Source organism: Ammospiza nelsoni, chromosome 18 (assembly GCF_027579445.1).
Source record: "Ammospiza nelsoni isolate bAmmNel1 chromosome 18, bAmmNel1.pri, whole genome shotgun sequence".
NCBI classification, from domain to species: domain Eukaryota; kingdom Metazoa; phylum Chordata; class Aves; order Passeriformes; family Passerellidae; genus Ammospiza; species Ammospiza nelsoni.
The window spans coordinates 2,416,140-2,440,277 of record NC_080650.1 but is presented as its reverse complement, the minus strand read 5'-3'; the positions used below and the strand labels follow the sequence as shown (position 1 = coordinate 2,440,277).

The 24,138-nt window shown below is 44.9% G+C and overlaps 1 protein-coding gene across 1 annotated transcript in view; it reads right to left on the bottom strand.

Annotated features, from left to right (window-relative positions):
* PITPNM2 (phosphatidylinositol transfer protein membrane associated 2) overlaps positions 1-24,138 on the bottom strand; it is a 118,843-nt gene that overhangs the window by 57,847 nt on the left and 36,858 nt on the right. The window contains exon 3 of the mRNA XM_059485474.1: positions 2,148-2,321. Coding sequence (XP_059341457.1) covers positions 2,148-2,225 — 78 coding nt within the window. The 5' untranslated portion in view covers positions 2,226-2,321. The remainder of the gene's footprint in view (positions 1-2,147; positions 2,322-24,138) is intronic.

Below are 24,138 nucleotides of genomic sequence, written 5' to 3'. Positions count from 1 at the left end.
ATTTCTCAGAAATGCCTCTCCACTGCTGCTTTGCACAGATATCTCAGTTTGTTCCCATAAGGGGGCTCAACACACAGAACTTACTGGTCCTGTGGCCTCTTCAGGCGTTCCAGACGAAAAATAAAAGGGCAGACATTAAGCACTTTCTCATTCTCTAAAAGGACAGAGTCATGCTCTCCACTGCCTGTCTCAAAGACAAAACCTCCACTTTTAAATCAAACTGAAGATTTGATATGCTGGTCTAGGAAAAGCTCACACTGAAGCCAGCAGGAATCTTTCCACCAATTGCAGGAATGATTGAAGCAAATTGCTACCAAACTATGAACTCTACCCTAAGTGGAATTTGTTTTGTTACTGCTTTTTGTTTATTTCAAACTTGAGCTGAAACTGGTATTCTCAAGGAAAAGCACAGCTAACTTTTCCTCTTGTGTTACTTACACAAGTAACAGAGCAAAGTCCCCTGCTTGCCATGCACTCCTGCAGCTCCCCCAGCCCCTGGGCTCCATGAAGTGTTTCCAGCTCAGCCCCCTGCTCCAGGAGAGTGGAGGGACATCTGAAACCTGACTTGACACCTGAGCTACAAGGAAACCTTACTCTGCTGCCTGGCAATGCAGTAGAAAATTAAAGCAGAGCTGGATGGCAATTTGGAGATGCAGTTTCTCAAGCTGGTGTACTTCCCCTTGCATGAAACCCTTATGGTTCCTCGTGTCCTTTTGATGTTAAGATGTGGCCAAAATCCCTGTCAAGCAACAAAGCAGAACCCAGTGCTCTGCATTAAGTTAAAATCAGCAATTTAACTTCTGAGGTCAAAAAGCAAATCCACCTCCCTGACCAAGTCCTCCAGAATTGCCAGGAGGCCCCACAGACAGTCCCCAATTAAGGAGTCATCCTCTGTTTAATCAGGTGGGCTCCTCCTTCCTAATCAGATCACTCTCCCCTACACTCTGCTGCTCTCTGACAAGTTCTGCACAGATAATACTCTGCTGCCATCCACCAGCTCTTCAGGCAAAGCAGCTGAGACAAATTAGGGAGACAAAGTTGTTAACAAAATAATTACACCAATATTCAAAGCAGCTACAGCATCAGGAAAAGGTACAGAAAAATGAAACCGCCTAAGAAAAATGTTTACCTGTTTAAGCCAAGATTTAGGTTAAACACACAAAGATGACACATTTGTGTCAGAAATTTGAATTTGACCATTATTACTGCAAAATACACATGTATTCTTTAAACAGTCAAGCCCAAGTGCATGAATCCTTAAGGAACACGGGTGGGTGGTCAGGAGAGAAGTGGGGGAGTTGTACTTTTGCTTTGATTTGGGGTGGGTTGTTTTTTCCCCTTATTTTAGGTTTTAAGCCAAAGCAGATTTTTCTAGCACCGCTTCAGAAAGCAAAGTTCTCCTGCAAACTCAGTATTAGATGTGTGTTTTGCTGGATGAAGAAAATTACATTTTATTTAAAGTGTGGCACAATGAAATAACACTTCAGTTTCATTTCCTTTTATAACTGCTCCTGGTTGGATTTCAAACACTGGGAGAATATGGGCGCAGAGGACTTCAGTTACAAAACCCCAACATTTTAATTAACTGCTTTACTGCAGACAGGGAATTCTGCAAAAATTCCCATCAGTATTCAGAAGCCTATTAAAAATTATCTACATTTTATGCCTAAACTGATTAGTATCTCTTTCATTGTGGTATATGAGCACAGTATATGAGATATATTACTCTTTTTTTTTTCCCCTCCCTTAATTCCAAATTATGCCTCTGGTTTACCCTCTCAAGTTTATATTAGACTGTTGCTTCTCAAGAAAAGAACAGAATTTGGTTTGCAACTGGAATTGGCACTACCAGTAACCACCACCCAGCTGGGAAGTTCATGCCCCACAGCTTGATCCCTTGCAGTAGGAACCCACACACTTGGGCTGAGTGGTCCCACAGGAACAGGTTTGTGTTTCCCCAGCCAGGTCAGACAGAGGTTCTCCAATTTAAGCAGAAGAGGAAGCAAGTCAGAAATTGATGTTTGTATTACTTTCCCCACTGCTCCTTTAAAAGCAAACAGCAAACCCCAAATTTAAAGCTTCCAATCCTGCAGGAATTGTCCCCCAGAGAGCCCCCAGAGGCTGCAGGAGCACAGGAGGGTCCTGACCTGGATCATGTAGAGCTGGGCGATGCGATATTCTTCCACGCTCATCGGGAGAGGAATGCGATATTCCTTTATGAGCATTTTGGATACCAAAATCTCTTGGCTGCTCACAAACACAATCCAAAAGCTTTTAGTAAAGGCTCCTTAAATAATGGCAAGGAAATGCATCGAGGATCCCTGAAACAGACAGAAAGGAGGGGGGAGGAAAGAGAGAAGTGGTTATTTTCCATTCTTATGGCACAACATCCTATTTAGGAAAAAAACCAAAAACAAACAATAACAGGCAAACATTAATTTTTGTAATAGCTATAAGCATAATAGCAGAGAGAAGAATCCCTGGAGCGCTACCAGACCTTTGATTTCAAATTGAACAGAATCTTTCAGAAGAATTTTGATTTGCTTCAGGGGATACCATCAAAGCCATTACTCTCCTGACCTTTGCCTTAGTATCAATCAGACTTTCATATGCAACAGCATCTCCACGGAAGAGATGTGACAAAAGCTCCAAATGAATAGGCAGATCTGCTGCTGCCCACAGTCTCCAGTGTCAGCAACACACTGGAGATGCATCCTCTCAAAAGCATCAGGTTTTATCCTCTCAAATTCATTTAGCGGCAAGAAAGGGCAATTATCCAACTTCCTCAGCCCTCAGTAACAATCTGATGAAGAAAGACCATTGGATTCTAAGAATAAAGACAGCAGAAATGTACATTTTCCTCCTGCTTTATTCTGAATTATAGTCTTGGTAGGACCCTTTCTTTTTGCACCTCCAAAACTGTCTGCTGGCAAGATCCTCCTGTCACTTCTGTCAATGTCAGGCTCATTTTTACACTCCCACTGCATGAGAATACAGTCAAAGATCAAACTGCAACAGAGAAAAATTCCATTGTACCCCACCTCAAGGCACTGTAACAGAATTACTAGTTAAGGATTCAGGCAATACAGCATTTACTATACCACAGTTAAAGCAGGAACTTTGCAAATACCTTTAATACCCCCTATGGACTGTGGATAAAGACAATAACTTTATGTAAGGAAGGGGGGAATAAAAGGATGACTGTGAGGAGAAGAGGACACAAGAAGCAAGGTCTGTTATCAGCCCAAGGCAGCCTGGGCAGGATCTGGTGATGGCTCTCACAGCACATAAACCATTCACTGGGCTCCTTCTTGTCACCAAAATCCACCTTTCTGCTGTGCCTGCTTATTAGACATCTTCAGAGAGAGCTGCTGGAGCCAAACCAGCCCCAAGCCCTGTGACTGGTAGAAACAACCAAGAGAACAAACCTAACCAATTTATCTTGTGGATTAAACCACGACGTGGGAATCAGGAAACCGCATCGCTATCGGCAGCCCTTAGTGCCAGTCGGTGTTTGCACAACACTTCACCGACCTTTTACGAGCTTTAGAGAGGCTCAGGCACGTGCCCATGGTCACAGACAGGGACAACATCCAGTGTTTATAACCCAGGTTTGCTGTGATGGCTCTGCCAGAGCTGAGCACATGCAGGGACACTGCCCAGGGGACACCCAGCCCCATGCCATGGTGCCCCCAGCTCAGCTCCCTGTGACTGCCACATTTCCAATCTGGCACTAAAGCAAATCCACCCCAGGCCGACTCTTCTGGAATAGTGATCCGTCTGCTGCTGCATCATCTAAACAATTTATTTCCAAATTCAATTCTCTGCTGCATTTTATTGCTGTCAGAGCAATCTGTGCCCGTGGAGGGGAGGATAAAGAAGTCTCTGCTATGGCAAAGCCTGCAGAGAATAATTCTGGGAAAACTCTGCTTCCCTACACTGCCGAGCTCTGCAGAGAAGTGTGTGCATCCAGGATTTCCTCCATCAAACTAATCCTCCAGAACAGGTGGAGATAATCTCATTAAGTGGTTTTTAATTAGAGTCATGGCAAGGAACAACAGTTACCATCAGAGGATGGATCTCAAGAATCAGATCAGCAATGGTGCAACTCCAGGATCCCAACTCTTGGAGCTGATGGCGGCGGGAGACTCAGCTACACATCTTGAGCAGTTTGTTGTGCTTTAGAGATCTTTGAAAATTAGATTGAAAAGCTTCTCCCCTTGTTCCCCAAATGCTCTGAAAGTGATTCTGCTCCATCATAAGGACATCAGTCACATCTGTCCTTGCTACTTGCTAAAAATGGGATAGTTCTATTGATTGGAAGAGATTAATAAAACAAAACATGGAACCTGAAAAGCAGTAAAATGGCAAGAAACCTGTACCAACATGGAAAAAATGTGTTTATAATGAAGTTCCAGTCAGGTAATAATTCAGATGGCTGAGACACAAGAGGGTTTATTTTATTACAGACTAAAAATCCCAACATTGTGGTCCCAAGCAGGCACAGCAGCAGCCTTGGCACATGGAGCCTGTCTGGTCACAGCACTGGCTCCTGCTCAGCTTTTATGGGAGCTGAGGGTTCAGCATGAACCCTCCTTCATGTTTCTCCTTCCCTGCGGTCAGTGATTAAAAAGCAGCATTTGGGCTCAGCCCACAGGGCTGCAGGCAGCAGCAGTCCATTGGAAGTGCCCATTGGAGGTGCCCCACTCCAGCTACTGCAGCCACCCCTGAGGGTTGGGTAGAAAACAATCTGGAAACATACTGGGCAACACCATAGAGCAAATCCCAACCTCAGCCAAGAGAAAAGCACCTGGGATCAGCAGCCTGACACTCAAGGAGGCACGAAGAGAACAAACCTGGCTTGTTTGCCTGGTTTTCAGCCAGACTGGCAAAGAAAAGTAAATTATCGAGGTATGTTTGCAGCTTGGGTTGTCTTTGAGTTGAAAAGAACCTGTTCTTACCCCTGCAAGAGCAGTGGAGCCCAGGTATCAAACCATGAAATAAAACCATGGGATTTCACCAAATTCAGATCTGGGGGAACACCATTCCAGGTGGGATGGAGGTGCCAAAATGGCCCTTTCAGACAATTCAATGAGGACAGTGGCCTCCTCCCAAAATCCGGGGATTTCATAGAGAATCAAAGACCACTCATTGTATTGTCTAAACAAAACACAAAAGTTTGCCTGCAGAAATGATGGGAGAAAGGAAAAAGTGCTTCTGGAAGCAGGGGAGCCACCACAGCTCTGGAAAAGGGGTGTCAAACCCCATCTGTGTCCATGGCACTCTCTGCACCCAGCCCATTGCTGGGAGCAGCCAGAGGTGTTGGAGCTGCTCCACGTGCTGGGATTAGCAAACAGCCAGGGTTTCACCACTGGATTTTGGCTACACCAAGCTGCACTTTCCATGGATCTGCCACACCCCTGTGGCTGCACAACTGGAAGATGCAGAGGCTGTTTGCAAAGCTCAGCCTGCAGCTGGCTTCCCAGCAAGAGGCAAGCACAGTGACGCAGGACATTTCCAGACTGGCTGCTGCTCCTGCTCCAGCCAAGTGGCACATTTGTACAGCCCCTTATTCAATTTATACCCCGAGCTGTAGTAACTGGGAGAGCCAGGCGCATAATTTTATACCTCAATTATTTTAAAATCAGGTTCTCAAAGCATCATAATTATGCTGCAGAGTCAATATCCTGCTGAGATGAGTCAGGTCCTCCTCTGAGCCATTGCTCCAGGCTGTCTAAAGGCTCATGCACAGCCTGCTGCTTTTACTTCCCATTTTAACAGTCTCCCTCACAACAACAAACTCCCTAAAAAAAGTGCCCGTGATTTAAAATCAGGGGAGGATTATCTGGGTCTGCAGAAGCTGAACAGACCAAGAGACCCAGCAGAATGTCTCCATTTAACCCATGAACTTGGCTCACTTTGGGAGTGTCTGGGCAGCCTCCCTGCTAGTAAGGGAGGTAGCAAAGGGCTGATAACAACTGACAGCTCGTAATTAAGGAGTAAGTTCAGCGTGTGAAGGGTGGTTAAACTGTGCTACTGGAATGCTGGAGGCCAAATCCCAGCCAGGCTTCCCAGGCTAGCCCTGAGGAGATGGAAACTGAGTGTGACAGCAGAATCCCAGCTCCTCGAGGGGTTCAGGGTAGCAGAACCACTCACACTGTGGGTTCAGGCTACAGAAGAGCTGTTATGACTCTTCCCAGCTGTCACCTCAATGACAAATTTTGACCAGCTCACTTTTTCCATGCTCAGGCTGCTGAGCAGAGCCTTTCAGGGCTGCAGGGAGCAACGCCCCAGCAGCAGGGACCCACCTCAGGCCATGGCTGCTGCATTCCCTTTGCAACAGACACGACAGAGAGCAGCTATAATGAGCATTTTCCAGGCTCACACAGGAGGTTCATTTTATGCCATTGTAAAGTTAAAAGGAAAACCCATCATGGAGGCTCACACAGCAGCTGGTAGCAGAAGCAAGTCCCAGCCCCAGGTCTCAGGTTCTCATCACACACTACCTGCTCAGGGCTGTGCTCTCTGGAGAAGCTGAGAAAAGTCTCCTCTATGAAAGAACACACACGTGAGCTAAGGATTGATATTCTTGACTCAGCTGTTGAACATTTTTCCCTGCAATATTTTCACATCACCAAGAAATTTAAGATAATTAACAGAAACAACTGTAAGAAAACCAAGCCAAACCTGTAAAGGCAAAAGGATGAGGGAAGGCATTACCTGAAGACCTCACCTACCTCCCTAAAGACCTTCCTTAGGCTCTCTGTATCACTTTTATCCCCCAAGAAGATGCTTTCTTGAAGAAAGCAGTATCAAAGAGATGTCAGCACTGATCCCAAGGGGATCAAACACTTGGACTTTGAAAGCAACACCAGGCTTAGCAGCCCAGCCACCTTCCCTCTCCTGCAGAGCTCCCTGGAGGAGGACACAGCTCTGCCATGACTGGAAGCACTGCATCCTTACTGTGCTGGGATTTATTTATGCCTTCAGAAGCTGCAGCATAAATAGGAAACAGAATCCCAGGGCCTAAGTCAGCAGTTTTCAAAGGCAGCCTCGGGCTCACACCTTGATTAATGCGGCAGTTTCCCTCCTGGCCCAGAGCAGTCTTGCTCAGCTTCATCTGTCCAGAGTGGCACTGCTGCAAAGACCATTCCCTGTCACTCTGATCCTGCTTGTCCACAGTGTCCCTGCCTCTCAGGAGCTTTCCACAAGTACCTAGAGAGCCTGGTTGTCTGGCCAGCCTTGCCTGCCCAGCCCTCTCCAGGAGCTGTGGCACACAGGGCCCAGGATCCACCACAGGGACCAGCACAGCCTGGCATTTGTCCTGCCCACATCCCACAGCTGGCTCCACGGGAAGGACATAGGACAGAGAGGAACTTCTTGGTCTGTGAGTGCTCAGCACACTCTAGGCTGGAGTGTGTCACTGTGAATCTCTCATGACTGATCACTGCTCTGTAAAGGTCAGGGGCAAACACAATTAATGAGGCTTTTCCAAGGAGATGAATAACAAGTGCTCGTATTTTACCATTCCCTTCTCTCCCCTCCTCACCCAACCCCACCAAAGTGATCTCTCCACTGGGACTGTTTCAAGCCATATCTACATTGGAAGGTCAAAAGGCCTCAACATTTCTATTTAGTAGCTCTGTGGCCACAAACCGCTCATCACTACTCTCAAAACTGTCTCTCTCTCACACACACATGCACTAAACTGAAGAGAGAGAAGAAGGCTTTGAAAATCAGCAGTTTTCAGTTTTCATAGTGTGGGTTGTACCTGCTCACTGACAGCTAAGCAGATTTAAAAACTCATCAGGCCTGGGGAAAAAAAAAAAAACTGATCAAAAGTTAAAGCTCCTTAAAAGTGCACAGTTCACACGCTCTGGCTCCAAGGTCACTGTGTCAGTGTGTGACTCTGGGCAGGGTCGTTCATGCTAATCCTCCATCTCATCTGTCACATCTTCACTCATGCAGATGTTTGCACATCCCAGTTTCATGGCTGAGCTCAGATCCCATCCCACGGTGAATCAGCAGCTGATGAACAACTGCAGTGGGTGTGCGAGAGTGTGCACGAGTGTGAGTGTGTGTTAGTGTGACCCAGCCAGGCTCTGGGAGCTGTTCAGCCCTCCCAGCCCATTGGGTGCTCCCAGAGTGATCCCAATGGAGAGGTCTGTCCCATTCCAGCCCTCCTGGGCCCACTGCCTGCAGCACAGCCAGGGCACAAGGAAAGCACACACATTTGTGCAAATCACCTTCCCCAGGTGTAGGGCGAGCTCCAGAGCCCTCGAAGGCAGCAGCAGCACAGCAAGGGGCTGAGGACAAACACTGCTTGGTAAGACAGGGTGAACAAGTTGCATTTCCAGTACTTGATCTTGTTGCCATTATTAGATCCAATTTGACGTCACTTATAGAATTTAAGAGCTCATTGTAAAGTAGACGTTTATTACAACTGAAGGATGGAAGCAGTCCAAATGCAATACAGCGACACTGGAGCTATTAAATCTTGTTATAGTTCACTGGGCAGCCAAATACTGGCTTGAAGCATCGTGAGGAGAAGGGGAGGGGGGAAAGTAACACCACAGCAAAGCGTGCACAACACCCACCACCTCTTCTGATTAAACATTCTCGGATATTGTGCTGGTTTTTTGTACTTTCCAGTCCTGTTACTCCTTCAGCACCTGGCAGAGGAAGAACTGACTCCCTTCCTTCTGCTCTGTAAGGGATGGTGTGGTGCAAGGCCAGCCAGCCCTCCCCATGCACACAGGGATTCCAGGGGGATCAGGTGAAGTCCATCAGCTGAACTTTGGATGGAAAATTAACATTTCAAGCCCTGCCGTGCCTGGAGGTTATGCAATAATGAACTAATAACGAAGCCATTAAAAGAGCTAATAAGCACACTTGAGCCACAGATGAGTTCAGAGGGAAAGACAAACCAGCCTCTAATCCTTTTGCTGATACTGGGGATAAAGATGAATATTAAAAAGAGCACTGACATTACAGTTTAAACGTTTCCAAGCAGTCTGCATGAGGAGAGCAGCCACAAACCCCAGTGTCCTGTGGCCAGGCTAGTGAGCCTGGTGAGCTAAAGGAACTGGGCAGACCCTGCTTTTAATGGGGTTGCTCTTAGTCCAAGACTCAGCATTATCCACTGAAAACAGGCCAACATTTCACACACAAATACATAAATATAGAAGTGTGATATATATATATATTTATATATAGACACATATATATAGACATACATTTATATACACACACAGGGAAACAAAAATAAAAGCAGCACTGACAGTGTGGCAAGTACAGTGTGCTGGCTCAAAACAGACTGAAAATTGCTGGCAGCTCATTAAACTACTGTAAAGAAAAATCTATGGAATGCCACAGGCAAACAGCATGGACAGGATTTTTCTTTGGTTGGTGGCACATCCATTAGTCTGAAGGGCCACTGGCACAGAATCCTGCACACTGTGGGCAGCAGTGGCAGGGAGATGGGAGGCAGGCCAAGTTTAAAAACAAAATAAGCATATCTAATTTCCCAGGTAGCCTCCCTGGGAGGTTATTGCATTTACACTTCACAGCTCCAGGTGCTACAATCCCTCTTCCTGACAGAAATCAGGAGAGGGAACACAAGGGAGCTTGGTGCAGTTCCCACCAGCTGGTCAAGCCTTCACTTGTATTAAGTAGTAAAATCCCAGCCACAAATCCATCCAGGCTCTTAATGTCCATGTCCACACCACCCCTGTTCTCTTTCTCTCCATCAGTGGCTGCACTGGAAATCACAGTTTTCTATTAAAACATCAAGAGCAGAAAGTCATGAAAACTCCCACTCTTTCATCTTACCAGTCACTAAGCATTTAAGTAAGAAATTGAATTGAGAGCAAGGAAGCTGAAATGCAAAGCTTTGTGTACTTCCTGTGAGTGTTGTTCCTACCCTGCTGCACAAGGCACTTGAAAGGCACTCAGTCCCAAAGCCATTACAGCCATATCCCACTCCCCTGCAATGGCAACCACAGCACTCATTCCCCATTTTATAGCTTATTTATCCATGGGTCTTTATGCTCATCTTTTCCAACCGACAGCCCATTTCAGGCTATTTCTCAATGTTAATTTAAATTTTTATCTCCAAATACTTGCAGATCCACTAAACCTGCTTTTGAGACCAAAAACACAATTTTGGGATTTGAGTCAACATTGGACAGAGCATGGATTGCTTCCTCAGTACCTCCCCATTCAAACTGAAAAGGGTCATCAACAGCTACTTCACTTTTTCAGTAGTTACAGTCCTGATGGAAAGAAACCCGTTTTATTCCCTCATTTATGCAAATATCATGTGGAACAGGAAATGAGCATTCAAAGCTGGTTTAAAAAGACCATTTCATGGAGGAAAACATTGTACCATTGCAAAGGCAATGTTAGAGCACTGTAATACTTCACACTGCTTTCATTAGGCTGAGACTTGCCTTGCCTAAGGGCAAAATGGGGATAAAGAAAATAAGTCCCACTCCATCAGAAGAAACTTGTAATGACACCTAAAATTCTTACATGGGGAGCAAGACAGACACAGCAGTGAAGGCTGATGAAAAATGGTGCAATTGAGGAGGAAAGCACAGGGCCATTTTGCACAAGAGCAGTAAATGTTTAATATCTCTGTTGTGTCTTTCATCCATAACACCAACAGATTAACAAGGTTTCTGTGGCTGGGTGATTTCTTTGGAGTTTTGATCTTGGAAATAATTACACTAAATATTTTATAAGCGCCTTTGAAAGTTTTTGTTTCTTTTTTTTTTTTTTTTTTTTAAATAAAGAAAAAAGAATCACTCCCTGCTCCTGGACTGCAGCAGGGTAATGAAAAGTGCACAGCTAATCAATACCCACTTTCAGTTCATTAGTCAGCACATTTTGGCCTGGTGTTTTGTTCCCTTCCACCATTCCACATCCCACATATGGAGTGATGGTGCATTTTTAAAGCACCACATCTTACTGCCTTTGCAAATCACCCTTAATGCTAACCACAACATGGAACACCCAGCCTCTAAACACCACCCACACCATTTAGAGGCTTCCAGGGTGTTTCCAGCTGAGCACTTTTGCCAGCTGAGACAGAGGAGGCCGAAGTGCCAGAGCAGTTCTGTTTCTCCTTCAGCCTGGGTAACAAATTGCTGGGTCATTTCTGTCCCTCACTCCTCTCTGAGAAGTCTAAAGAAGGACAAAGCTTTGTCAGCCACTTGGACAGGCAGCTCCAGGTTCCTGCCCTGCCCTGGAGCCACAGCTGCACCTCCACAACACCCAGGAGCTCTGCACATGATTCCAAACCAGGATGCAATGGGCAGTTCAGGCAGCAGAGACCCAGGGGCACTGCCAGGTGTTACCCACATCCCCAGCTCTCACCTCCTCCAGGAAAACCCAACATACTCCTTCCCCACTCTGCCCACTCCATAAAAAATACAACCCAAAGGACACACTGTGATCATTTAAAATAGAGTTGAAACTGGAAACTGAAACCAGGACTTATAAAAAAATAAATTTGAATTCACCCAAGCCAAGGGCAAGAGTGGCACCTGAGGAGACAAATGCAGGTACTGGCAAGAAAAGAGGAAACATTCTCGGAGTCACCCACCCAGAGCAGGAGTGCCTGGCTGGGCCCAGCTGAGCTCCCTGCAGCAGCTCCCAGTGCTTGAGGGATACATTAAAGTTCTGCCCTGGCTTCAGGGGCAACCATCATTATCCCTCATTTGCAGGGAAATTGAGACATAAGGAGAAAAATGATCTGGTCCAATATTCAGGAGACAATCAGTGACAGAGCAGATTCAAGATGGGATCCAACTTTTTCCACAAAATAATTTTTTATAAAGAGAGGAGGGAGTGGAGTAGCTCAAGCAAATTCAATTTTCCTCATAATTGGCACGATTCTGCAAGAAAAAAATGTGAAGAATTTTTTTTCTTCTTACTGACTGCCTTTCAAGATATCAGTAATTTCTGCAGAAAATAAAATTATTCTTGAAAATATCAAATTTCCCCAAGAGCCCAGAGGTTCTCAGCACACATGTTACCCCCAGAAAAGCCCTTTTTCTGCTGGAAAGCACATGGGAGCTTCAAGAACTTTTCTGTTTTGTTGAAATCTTGGTAGATGCAGTAACTTGAATGAAGACTGGCAGAGCTGTGACACTCAGACCAGCATGGCCACAACCAAACACCCACCAGAAGGGCTACATACCTCCTGTCTCCACAAATGACAAGGAAAGAAACTACTCAAGATCAAAAGATGCTCAAACTCTCACTCACAACTGTATCCCCAAAACCCCTTGCAAATAATCCTTGCTGGGGAAAATATTCTCAGATGTAATTAAGTGGTGCTCTGAACCCAATTTTTGCATTAATATCTTGGGCATCACAAACCAAACTCACATTTCAGCTGTCAAATCCACAAGACAAAACTTTGAAGCAAATCCTCTGGCCTTTAATTCTGACCCATTTTGCTGAACCCCTCCCACAGCCCTTCCCACTGGTTTCAGAAAGCCAACCTCTGGCTTCACTCAGAATTCTCTCCAGGAAACAATTCCCTTTTCTACAGAAGATTTCTGGATGTACCAAAGTATTTAACAGCCGTAGAGCACATATTGTGGTTTCAGCCTGACAAAGCATGCAGAGAACTTTCCCAAGGGTGGAATTCTCCTGTTCCTGAAGGACTCGTGTGTGGTTTTATTCCTCAAATAAAATGGGATTTCAACCACCTCCTCCAACTACAAATTCAGCTTCACAAGTCTATCAGGGTGTCCTGCAACAAGGTGTCACACTGCACATGTGGGGCAAAAGAAAGCAGTTTAATGTAAATTAAAACAAAAGTAACAAAACCCAAGACCCATTCAAATAAACTTTTCCTTTGTTCCCCAACAAATATCCACATTGTTTCAGGGTGTTTTTTTGAAGTGTCCCTTACTAGACAGTGTTACAAAAGCAAGCTTACTAAGGGTTCAGGCACAAAATTTTCCTTTTCATGAGATGCACCATTGGATGGAAACCTTGTTCCAGCCTGGCAGCAGCTGAGGAAGCAGAGCACGGAGCAGAAAGTGTCCAACCCCTCGGTTCAGGTTTCAGGGATGGCTCTGACCCCGTGCTGCAGTTCCCTGTCCCAGCTCCTGCCATGGCCTGGCCACTTGTTCCCACCTTGGGAATTTCTGCATCCTGGCTGAGGCAGCTCTGTCAGCTCTCGGATTGCAGGAGCACTGCACAGCCCCACGTGCCCTCTGCTAAAGGGCATTACAGCTGTATTTATATCGGACATAAATCTGCTTTGTAAACAGTGACCTGATTCAGGAGCTGGGCTTTCTTAGACAGCCACGTCCAGAGCACACGTGCCTGCTGCTCCTGAGGGACAGCCTCTCAAAAACCCAGAATTGCCAGGGGGGAGATCAAAACCACCCAGAGCTGGAGGGTTTGCCATATCCATGAAGTGGAACAGAGGAGCCAAAGGACTTCAACATTCCAGCTTGATCACAACATGGCATGAAGGACAATTGGCCTGTGCAAAAAAAAAGCTGCCTGCAGTCTACAAGAAATGCAATAAGTGAGGGACAATAAAGTTTGGATAGTTTAGTCCAAAATTCACTGCAAATGCTGGCTCACAGTCAAAACAATCAGGAGCTGGCCTGAAAATAATACCAAAGTTCTCACTCCAGGCACTGGACCCTGTTTTCTCATCTCATTTCTATTCTTCTGTTTGCTGCCAATTCAAAGAACTGTGACCAAAAAAAACTCAGCCCATTAGTCTTGTTCTTAGAAGTGTTAAGCTCTTACTTATGAAGTTAGTGTTATCCACTGAGTCCATAAATTACAGCTAAAGTACATAAGGAAGCAGTCATGACATAACCCCAATTTAATCTGAACCAGGCCACCACAGTCAAAGAAGTGTTTTTCAAAATGTTAATTAATTTTTAAAAGAATGGATCAAAGGGGGTTCTCAATTAAAAGAATACTTTAAGGAGACAAGCTAGAGAGGATTGTCCACTTTATTAATACAGCAATTTAACAGCTATTCAACATGTAATAACTTCTCATTAAAAGTCAACCCTCCCCCTTCTCCAACAGATTAGCCACCCATTTGTCAGACACAATACAGCTTCATTAGCCTAAAAATTCCATTTCTGCTCTTCTGCAGATTTGATTTTATTTTCCTTCTGACAGTAAGCAAAAATCCTGAATGACAGCAAAGTCCAGAAATCAATAACACAAACAGGGCCTTGGTCTTTCAGAGGTTCCAGAGTTTGGGAGCAGCATTCCCAGCAATGCCAGCAGGGACAGCACACACTCAACTCCTGCAAGAGGCAGCATCAGAGCTCTAGGAAGTCCTTATTAAAAAATAACAGAAACTGAAAGAGGTTACAGCTAAGGCTAATACCACCCAAAAGCTAAAGCAAACAAAAACATACCAATCTTAAGACCATTAACAGCCCCATGCCCAGGTTCAGTAAAAATGGACACCTTTGCTCCAGCTCCTGCAGTTTTCAGGAATGAATCCAGACATCAGCAGGATAGGAAGTTCAGGACATATACAGCATTAGCTTCCAAGAGAATATTTATCATGTCACGTGAGACCAGCATTTTTAGCCAACTTGGGAGAAAATAGACAAGCTGCAAAGCTGCCCCAAAAATACCAGTCACGACAATTACAAGGAAGAAAAGCAAAGCATAAGCAATGGCAGCACTAACAATCCATACTTTTAGTGAGAAGCTGCAAACAATTTTTTTTAATTACACAGACCACTGCCAGAAGATTATCTCAGTTGCTCAGGTGTGCAATTCGTGTTCCTAGTTTAAAAAAAAAAAAGGTATCAATAATTATGTAAATCCAGGACCTCATCCTCTCTGTTCTACCACTAAAACACAAGCTTTTGTCAAGAGCCAGCTGCTCCTCCTTCCTCAGGACAGCACTATCATCTTCAGCATTTTTAATAAAATTGATAAAGAACAAAACTACCCAAGAGATAGTGAAAGCTTAACAACTTATCCTAGGCTAGAGGTGGAGAGAAAAGAGCCTGGCTGAGAGGAGCCACCCGTGGGTGAGAATTCTCCCTGGCCATGTGTTGGTGACAGTGGCACTTCCCAAGGCACAAACCAGCCCCAGCTCCTGCAATGAGTAACTGCAGGGCTTGCAGGAGTCAACAGTTGTAACAGAAGATTTATTTTTGTCACTAGAAACAGTGAGGGTGACTCACAATAGGCTCAGGGAGCCTCGTTGATGAGTTTCATTTTATACAGTCACTTTTCACCCTTGGTTCTCAGAAATACAGTGACAATAATGACAATAGAGTATAATAGTCCTAATTAGCTAATGGGAGAGAAAACTTCCAAGTTCCAAACGAACCAGAATTGCTACTTCTAAAAATGCAATGCAGTTGATCCCTGCTGATCTCTGAAATTAGAAGAGAAAGAAGAAAGGCCATTCTCTTCTGCACATTCAGCAACAACATCCCCACAGAAAGAACACGAGCAAGAGCTGTTCAGAGCCCTGGCTTCAGGATGATTTACTGCTAAATACATTAGCAGCATCTCCTGCTGACAAAATAAATAGGCCTGACTGTATCAAAAACCAAGCAAATCATTGCCTTCTCAAGCACAGGTTAATGCATTTTTCCCCAGCGATGCTAAAGAGGACAAAAGGACAATGGCAAGCTTTGAAAAGGACTTGCCAACTAAGTGATGGCTCAATAATTACATTTTGGAAAATTTTCCTTGCATTTCACACTGCTGAAGCCACTCTCAAAGCAACTGAAAGCACCAGCAACAAAGAGAAGCCACTGTGAAACCTGCTCTGTTGACTTGACCAAAGCAAAGGCTGTTCAGGAGAGTGGACTTGGTAACGTCAAATTCAGGACAACCACCACTGCTCTTTAAAGCACCAAAGTTGGTTGGAATCTTTATTTAGGACTGAAGTCCAGTAGCTTTCCTCTAAATAGGGGATCACATGGAAGCTATTTTCTTTGTGGAGGTTATTTTGAGCTGAAAATATTTTCCAGTTCCATGCTGACAGACAGATTATAACTACACTGTTTTACAGCATAATGGACAAGTTTCTGAAGCTTGTCACAGGGGAAAGTAGAGAAAGCAGCATTTTTCTCTCTACAGTATTTATTCCTGTAGGAGTTACTCTTTCAAAATAAGGTCACATGCTCCTTTACCACAAAAGGACCCAACTGAGCAGAGCACAGCTATCTGTTCCATTTGTCATCCCAGGCAAGATGAGATCATCAGATTAGCCAAACAGTTACAAATTGCACACATCTGAAGGAGAAGGAGGCAATTTTCTCATATTCCTCGCCCCAGCAATCACCTCCAAGATTTCCAAGACAGCAGTGTCAGCCTCCCCATCACTTCCCAGTGCTGAGCTCCTCCAGGATTCAGGGACAAACTCCTCTGGAAGCCCCATGTCAGCTTGTCACATTTATTGGAGAAAATGGTTTGCTAAGATGATGTGGTAAAAGCCTGCATTAATACCTCCAGAGCTATCCACACGTCCAGCAATGTTCCCTAACAGAGTTCCTGTAATTGGGTTCAAAAACCCTCCTGGGAGAGGCTCCTCCACCCTCCCCACCCAAACCAACAAGGTCTGGGTGCAGCACGAGGGGTGATCCCAGGACAAAGAGGATCATTTGCTGTGTTCCTGTTGCATCTTTCACCCTGAGCGGCCCAACAGCTCTTCCTGCAGAAATGCTGCCACACCAAGGGCAAGGGGAGCACCCAGAAAGTTGTGGAGCATAAAGAGGTTTTAAAAACAGAGAAATCAGCAAAGGTTGGTATTTGCACCATGGGCAGCTGTCTCCAAAATCCCACCTGAACCCCTTGTTTAGGGTTTGGGGTGCCCTCAGACTGAAGTTATCACATTCTAAAAGGGGAAAGGGATTAGTTAACTAAATTCCTTTATTCCTTTGCAGTTCAGTTCTTACACCCAAAGACACTCACACAATCTCTTTGGAAGAAGCTCCCTGAGGCAGAGCAGCAAATGAGCACAAAGTTTCCAGCAAGTCCAACCCTCTTGCAGCTCCTCAGCTTGCAGGTGACTGACAGCATTCCCACATCAAAAGCCTCGCACAGCACAGACCCACCCGCCAGGCAGCACCAGACCTTCCTCTGAACAGTAAATTGCTCATTTGCTGGAACAGAGGTGCCTCATTTCCCTCCCTAAGACACCACTAATCCTGTATGCAGGGCTAAAATATCCCTGCTGCCCAGCCTGGCGTTGTCAGTGCTGAGAAACACTGGAAACCAGAGGGCTTTGATTCACACTAAGGACAGCTGAAAGAAATGTCAGCAGTTTTTATTTTTAAATGCATGGAGTGCTGTGCCCAGGGTTAGGAACACTCCCAGTTCCCTCAGATGTTTTAGCACATACCAGTTTCTCTGAAAAAAGGTGGTAGAGACCTTCCACTCAACAGTGCCCTTCTTGGGGTCAGCCACAGAAATCTCTCTTCTCCTTCATTCCCCAAACCAACTTCCCAGCTCTGGGATGGCTCCCAGCTTGCATCACACCCCAGGGGACTGAGGATGGTAAAGGTCTATCCTCAAGCTTGCATGGAAACAATGGTTTGTGCTTTTTGATTTAATTATTTCACTTTCAGACGGAGAAATCATCTGTGACTGCCATCCCTGTAACTGGAACCCCTAGTTAAATGTCAAACATCCTCTGCTCTTGTCCTACATCACAAAATGAGCACAGAAAAACCCCCAAAAGTTAAGCAATACAGAGACAGACTGTGCTGCAGTTGGGAGAGTTACACACACCACCCAAACTCGTGACATTCCCATAGAAACCACGGAGGGAAAAGAGAAAAGCCTCAAAAAACTGACAAGATAAAACACACATGGTGAAATCTGTAATTCTTGTGAAGAAAATCTGCATGTGCAAGTTCCTCCTCAGCTCTCCAGCAGCTCAGGCACTCAGGGCTAACACAGGTAACACACAACTGATGCCAATAAAGCTTTTTTCCAGATCCCTCAGGCTGCCTGATGGGAATAACCACACATTCCCAGGAGTGGTATTTCAGAGGACAAATTGTTGGGTATTAGAAGCAACTTTTTCCCTGTTACTTATGGGCCAGTTCTTGCAGTTAAGAGTCACTACAAATAAAGGAACTTCCTTAACTTTTCCTTAGTGTGTGTGAAGCCTTTCAGAATGCACATTTTCCTCATTAGTTAAGCAAATAAATATTGGGATGTTCAAGAGAAGCAACTGATTCTTTCATTCATTTACACATCCCTATAAGAAAAAAAAAAATCCATTAAAAAACCCATATTACTACCAAGAGCACACAAGTTCAGCTAATGAGCTATCTGGCCACTGACAGAAAAAAAAAAATCTCAAAAACCTAAAGTTTAAATGTTCTATCACACACTTCCCTGCTCCAGACAAGTGGTTTTGTGTGACATGAAAAAAAAGGGAAAGAGAAAAAGAAGAAAAGGGAAGAAAAAGACAAGAATGCTTAGCAATGGCTTTTAAATCACTCAGGGTGCTCTGCTCATGTTCAGGAAAACCAGAAATATTCCAGAGCTTGGCAGAAGCAAGGCAGCTCCACCAGGTGAGGCACAAACATGCATGGAAGGAGGTTGGTTGTTACAAACTGAATCATTCCCTGAGATGCCTGATGCATCTCCAAACCCCTTCCAGACAGAGGAATAACATCCACAGCGTGCCTGCTGCTCAGCTCAATCGACTGCACAGCCCTGAGCTCTACTACCAAAGCCAGAAATAAAAGCCAAGCCCAAATCCAGGAGGTTTGGAAGTGAATCTGGACACCAACACTCTTCTGCTCATCCGAGTTCTCCATCCCAGCAATGCCATGTGAATCTCCCTCTCCTGGGATGTTGGGATTTTATGAACCCACTGACCCTGTTTTCTCCCCAAAGTTTTACCAGCATCTTTCATGCAGAGCACATGATTTTCTGCTTAAGAAAAATAAAAAACAGGATTGTTTTTTCGAGTCTTGACAAAATCTTTAGTCTGACAGATGGTTTTTTTCTGGAATTAGTTTCTAAATATACACTGTACCTACCACGCCATTAAAGGCAGGGCTAAAGACACTAACCAGCCAATACATTAAACAGTTTATCTTGTTAGAGGTTTTACAGCTACTTAATAATGAGTTTTGGTAACCACTGCCTGTATGTGTCTATTACTGTAAGACAGTCTTTAAAAATATATATAACCTGTAATAGCATAACCTTTCCCTTCAGCTGCAAAAAAACTCTGTACTCTAATCAATATCATCCGTAGCAAGAAACTAAAAAAAGATCAGCAGGAGCCATAAAGCACAGTAAATTACGTTCAGGGAACAGCTCTACTGCCACCATATTTTATAGAAATTCTATTTAAAATTCACACATACGAAAAAAAAAAGAGAAATACAGAAAAAAACCCAGATCTGGACAGGAGATAAAGCAAGTAAGTTGTGCTGTCTGACAAGCAGGATAAGAAAAGCAGAAGGGTAGACTGAATCTGACCTTTGTGGGTCAGTCACATTTTCCATGTGCTGCTAAAGAACTTTCCCCAGGGGGAGGAGGGGGCAGCAAGAGAATCAATTAATAAAAAAACCCATCATAGTTTACACAAAGTAACCAGTGAGAAATTATTATTTTACAAATCAGAGTAAATCTCCCATCACTTATCTGGTCGAGAGGAAAGTTTTGCATCACCCTGCTGATATTTTGGCGTTTGAAGGTTTTACACATCTCAGCGTCTGAGAACAGCCAGGCCCTTCCATCACACAGAATAACAAGCATTCCTCCCACTCTGAATCCAGAGGCACTGAAGGGCACCACAGCAGCTGAGTTCACAGAGCACCAGAGGAGCACAAGCATTTCTTCAGCCAATAACAACAACATTCAAAACAAAGCTACAAACATAAACTCAACCTGCTTAGGAACCTTCCATTGCTTAGGAAACAAGTTATTTGCTCTTGGGCTTTACTGACCTTCCTGAGCAAGAAGTCATGAGGAGATGCTGACATGAGGAATCAAAGTTGTCACCTGGACACGGGAGCCATAGATTTATACCCCAGAGTCCCCACCCCATCAGCATCTCCAAGCAGGAGGAATCAGGTGTTTATTAAGAATAGCTGGGTATCCAAAACAAACAGGTTGAAAATGTGGATAAACTTAGTACAGCTTAGGGGAACAAAAAAAAAAAAAAAACAAAAGTGCAAGCCCCCCTGCTTTTCCTGCTTGCTCCTTTCACAAAAGCTTGGAACATCTGCAGGAACTGCCTCTCCAAGTATATCCAGGGTTTACTTACTATTTATTCCCAGGCAATCTCAACCCACCAGCCCTTGCCAGAGCAGTCTGAGGTGACCCCGAGCTGCCCCACTCCAGCTGCATTGCCCAGTGTCCCCAGGCTGCAGGGCCTGGAAGGTGCCAGCCAGGGCCCTCCCCTGCCAACACTGTTATCTCACCTAGAGCCAGGAGCTCTTCCTGCTCTGCTCTAAGGCTGCTCCCAACAGAGCCGGGAAGATGAAAGGAAAGCAGATACAGAGGCATGGCTGGAAGGAGAAGTAATTAGGATGTTGGAAACCAAATCAAAACAGAAGATACAGCTTTTAAGAAGTCCTCCTCTATTAATCTCAGGCTCAGAGAGGGATAAAAATGTTTCTATTCCAATGATGATCTTTGAAGAAAAAACCTTTACTCCTTGTGCCAAATACTGAGTTAACTCTCAAAGTGGAGAATTAAGCAGTAATTACATTTATTTCCTATTTCCTTAGCTAAGCCAGGTACAATTACCTCCAATGCATGTCTTCATGCATAACTCAAAAATCAGGAATATCCCTAATCTAAATCTAAAAGGACTTGAGACACCATTGGCAGGTGATGCTCCCCATAAAGAACAAACACAGCAAAACTGTCATTTTCTTTGAAGAGCTGCTGGTTTAGAGTTGTTGTTTTTCCAGGGATTTTTGTTTAATGGTGCACTTTTTTCTTTCTACCTTTCTGCCAGCTTCCCTAGAAGAAAACAAAACAAACCTCTATGACTAATCCTTCACTTTGCCAGCTGACAGAAACCACGGTGTTACCACAGCACATTTAAAACAAAACTACAATTTTAAAGGGGAAATGTAGGAGCACCTTCTGGTTCTTTGCCTTCCCCCTCATCCCTGAGCCCTCACCCTGCACTGACATCCCTCATGAGCGAGGGCTGGAGCTGCTCCCTTCACCTGGGGGAAGCCTCAGCACCTCAGTGATTCCCTGACTGAACAGAAAATCCACACCAGGACAGAGAGGGAACTGCTTCTGCCACCCAGAACTGGTGTGAGAAGCTCCCATGGAGGAAAGGGAGCTGCTCAAGTGTCTTGAGGTACTGTGAGACGCTACAGCCAAGCCAGAGGGAATACAGAAGCAAATTCAAGTGCTCCCACAAACCTGAAGCTTCCAGACAAGAAATTACCAGTAATTACTAATAATATAATTTTCATGCAGCACTCATCAGCAAGAACCAGTTCTGTCCTCACAACAAAGAGGAACAACAAAAGCCACAAACAGTTACTGAATTAGCTTATTAAGATCTCTGGGATTTTTTTGAACCTTCATAACCATCAAAATTGGTCTGAATACACAAATATAATTACAATAAAAAGGCCCAGATGTCTTCTGGACACGGCAGCATCAGATCCAACATCCTAGGGCAGAAACCTCACACTGAGAAATCTCTTCTGAGGGATGAAGGCTGCTCCTCTGCCCATCCTGGTCCTTTACAGGAGGGACTGCAGCACAGGATGAATTTCAGAAGCTGCTACTCCAGTTTCAAACATGCTCCTCTTTTAAAAGAGCACACATTTATCAAATGCCAGTGGTGGCCAAGCAGAGCGGCCAGGGCATAGCACAGCAAAACAAACAAGTAAACACAAACAAACAAATAAAAACACCGAACAGCAAAGAATGAGAGCCCAAAGGCTGCAGCTGATTTTCCTCCTGTGCCTGTCACTATTTCCCATCAAATCAGAAAGCCCAATCTCCATCAGATGCTCTGCTGGTTAAGAGCCAGGCACAGGCAATGTGACCTACAGACCACAGCAGACGTGTTTACACCAAACATTTAACCTCTGGGATGAAAAGATCAGGAGGCCCATCCTGATGGTGAAAAAGAACCAATCACTCCATCAGTGAGGTGGTCCTGAAGGGAGGAGAGGCCCAGCAGGACAGAGAGGCCTTGTCCAGCTCTGCAGAGCCAGGGCCAGGGCACCAGGAGGGCACAGGAGCCCTTGGGAGGCTGCTGTGCCCAGCAGCAGGAGCAGAGCCAGGGCAGGACAGGGATCATTCCAGAGACATTTTTAGCACAAAGAGGAGAAGTGCACAGCAGCTCTCCTGTACCACTGCATCCACCCAGCTTCCAGAATTTCCAACTCTATAATGACATGGTTCCTGGAAGAGCTCTTCTAACTGGATCAGAGGACATCTCATGAGCACACACCCTTGGCAGCACCATGACCATGGTGTGGAAAGACTCCTGAGTGCATGATCCAGGCCCTCTGTAATTCAGCTACATCCCCCATTTTAGCAGAGGTGAGAGGCAGGTGTTTTAAAAGCAGCTTGCTCTTACGTTTCTGTTTGAGGGGTTTTAAATATTTTTTTCTTTGTTCCCTCCTTACAAAAGTAAAACAAATTGCTGGTTTTTCTCCAGTCCCAATACTAGTTGTGCTGCTGAGAAAGCTCATCTGGCAGAGCAAAACCCAACTCAATTAAAGATGAAGCATGGGCTTGGTTTTCTTTTGAGCAGGAAGGACAGAGACTCCCAAGAAGCTTCACCCTACACTAACCAGGTTTGGCATTGCCCAGACACACTTGCTTAGGGATTTTTCATGCAGTAGAAGAAGAGTTTTTCCACAGCAGCAAATACTTTATACAGCTGTCCAAATGAAACCACCCATTTGACAGGAGATTCAGCCCATCCTTGCATTCACTCATTCTCTGAACCATGCCCTTAAAAGGAGAGTGTGTTATTCTTTTGCATTAAGCAAAGCTGTGTTAAAATGTTTGTTTCTGATGGAAGAACAGGGAGACAGACACCAGGAGGAAGCAAGCTGTGTCTGAAGAGCAGAATTCCTGGCAGATGGGTCAAGAGCAGCAGCTGTGTTCACAGAAAACACACACGTCTTTACATACTTGGGGCTGCCATGTGGAAAACATCACAAGAGATGCTTCACAACGAGGGAAAAGAGACTGGTTTTGACAGCAGGTATCAGGATGCTGCTCTCCTGAGTCTCTGAAGTGGATGCTGCAGATGGATGTCTCATCGGGCAGGGAAAAGGTCAACATTAATAATGGAGCTGCACCAGTTCGTGACAGTCCCAGAAATACCATGAGGAGATGCTGATCTTTACTGCAGTACAGGCATGAGAACATCCCCACCTGCCCAACACCAAGCTGAGCCACCAGTGCTCCCAGTCAGGTTTGAATTGCCTTGGCAGCACCCTGTCCCTGAGCACATTTCTCTCACTACCTACACAAGAGACCAAAAAGTGGCACGTCCTGGCCTCTGTCCTTGCTGAATCCTTGTGCAGGGGTGACCAAGGAAGATTGAACCCGAGCAGCCAGAGCCCAACGAGACTGAAATCAGAGTTCACACTTAACAGATAAATAAATGACCCAATTTTAGAGTGCTCATCACACACCACTTTGTGCAGCCAATTCAAAAAGCAGCTCCACATCTCTGCGAGTCAGGCAAAGGGCTGCTGCTGGATTTACTAAACTGTGTCATGGAAAGAGCTACAGATGCCTTATCATTGCTGAAATGTTACAGAGATAAGCTCCGTGTGTCAGCTGCCTCCTGGAAACACAGCTAAGGGCACTTTATGCTTATTCTGCACTGAAACCAGTGTATCAAATCTTTTATGCTAACAGGAGCTCCAGACACACAGCAGAAAATGAGCATCAACATTGCCACCACATACTTTGAATTGCCCTGGCCTCAGCAGGCTCTCTCTCGCTCTTCTTTCAAGATGTTTTAAGTGGATTATTTTCCCCAAGAAGGGCCAGGGAGACACAGAAATTGTTACAAGCAGAACGAGTAATGAGTTTAGCAAATCCCTTATGCCAGTTACACTTAAACTGCTGCCCTAAACACACTAGGTAGTAACAGTAATTAAATAAGCAACAGCATTGTGCTCC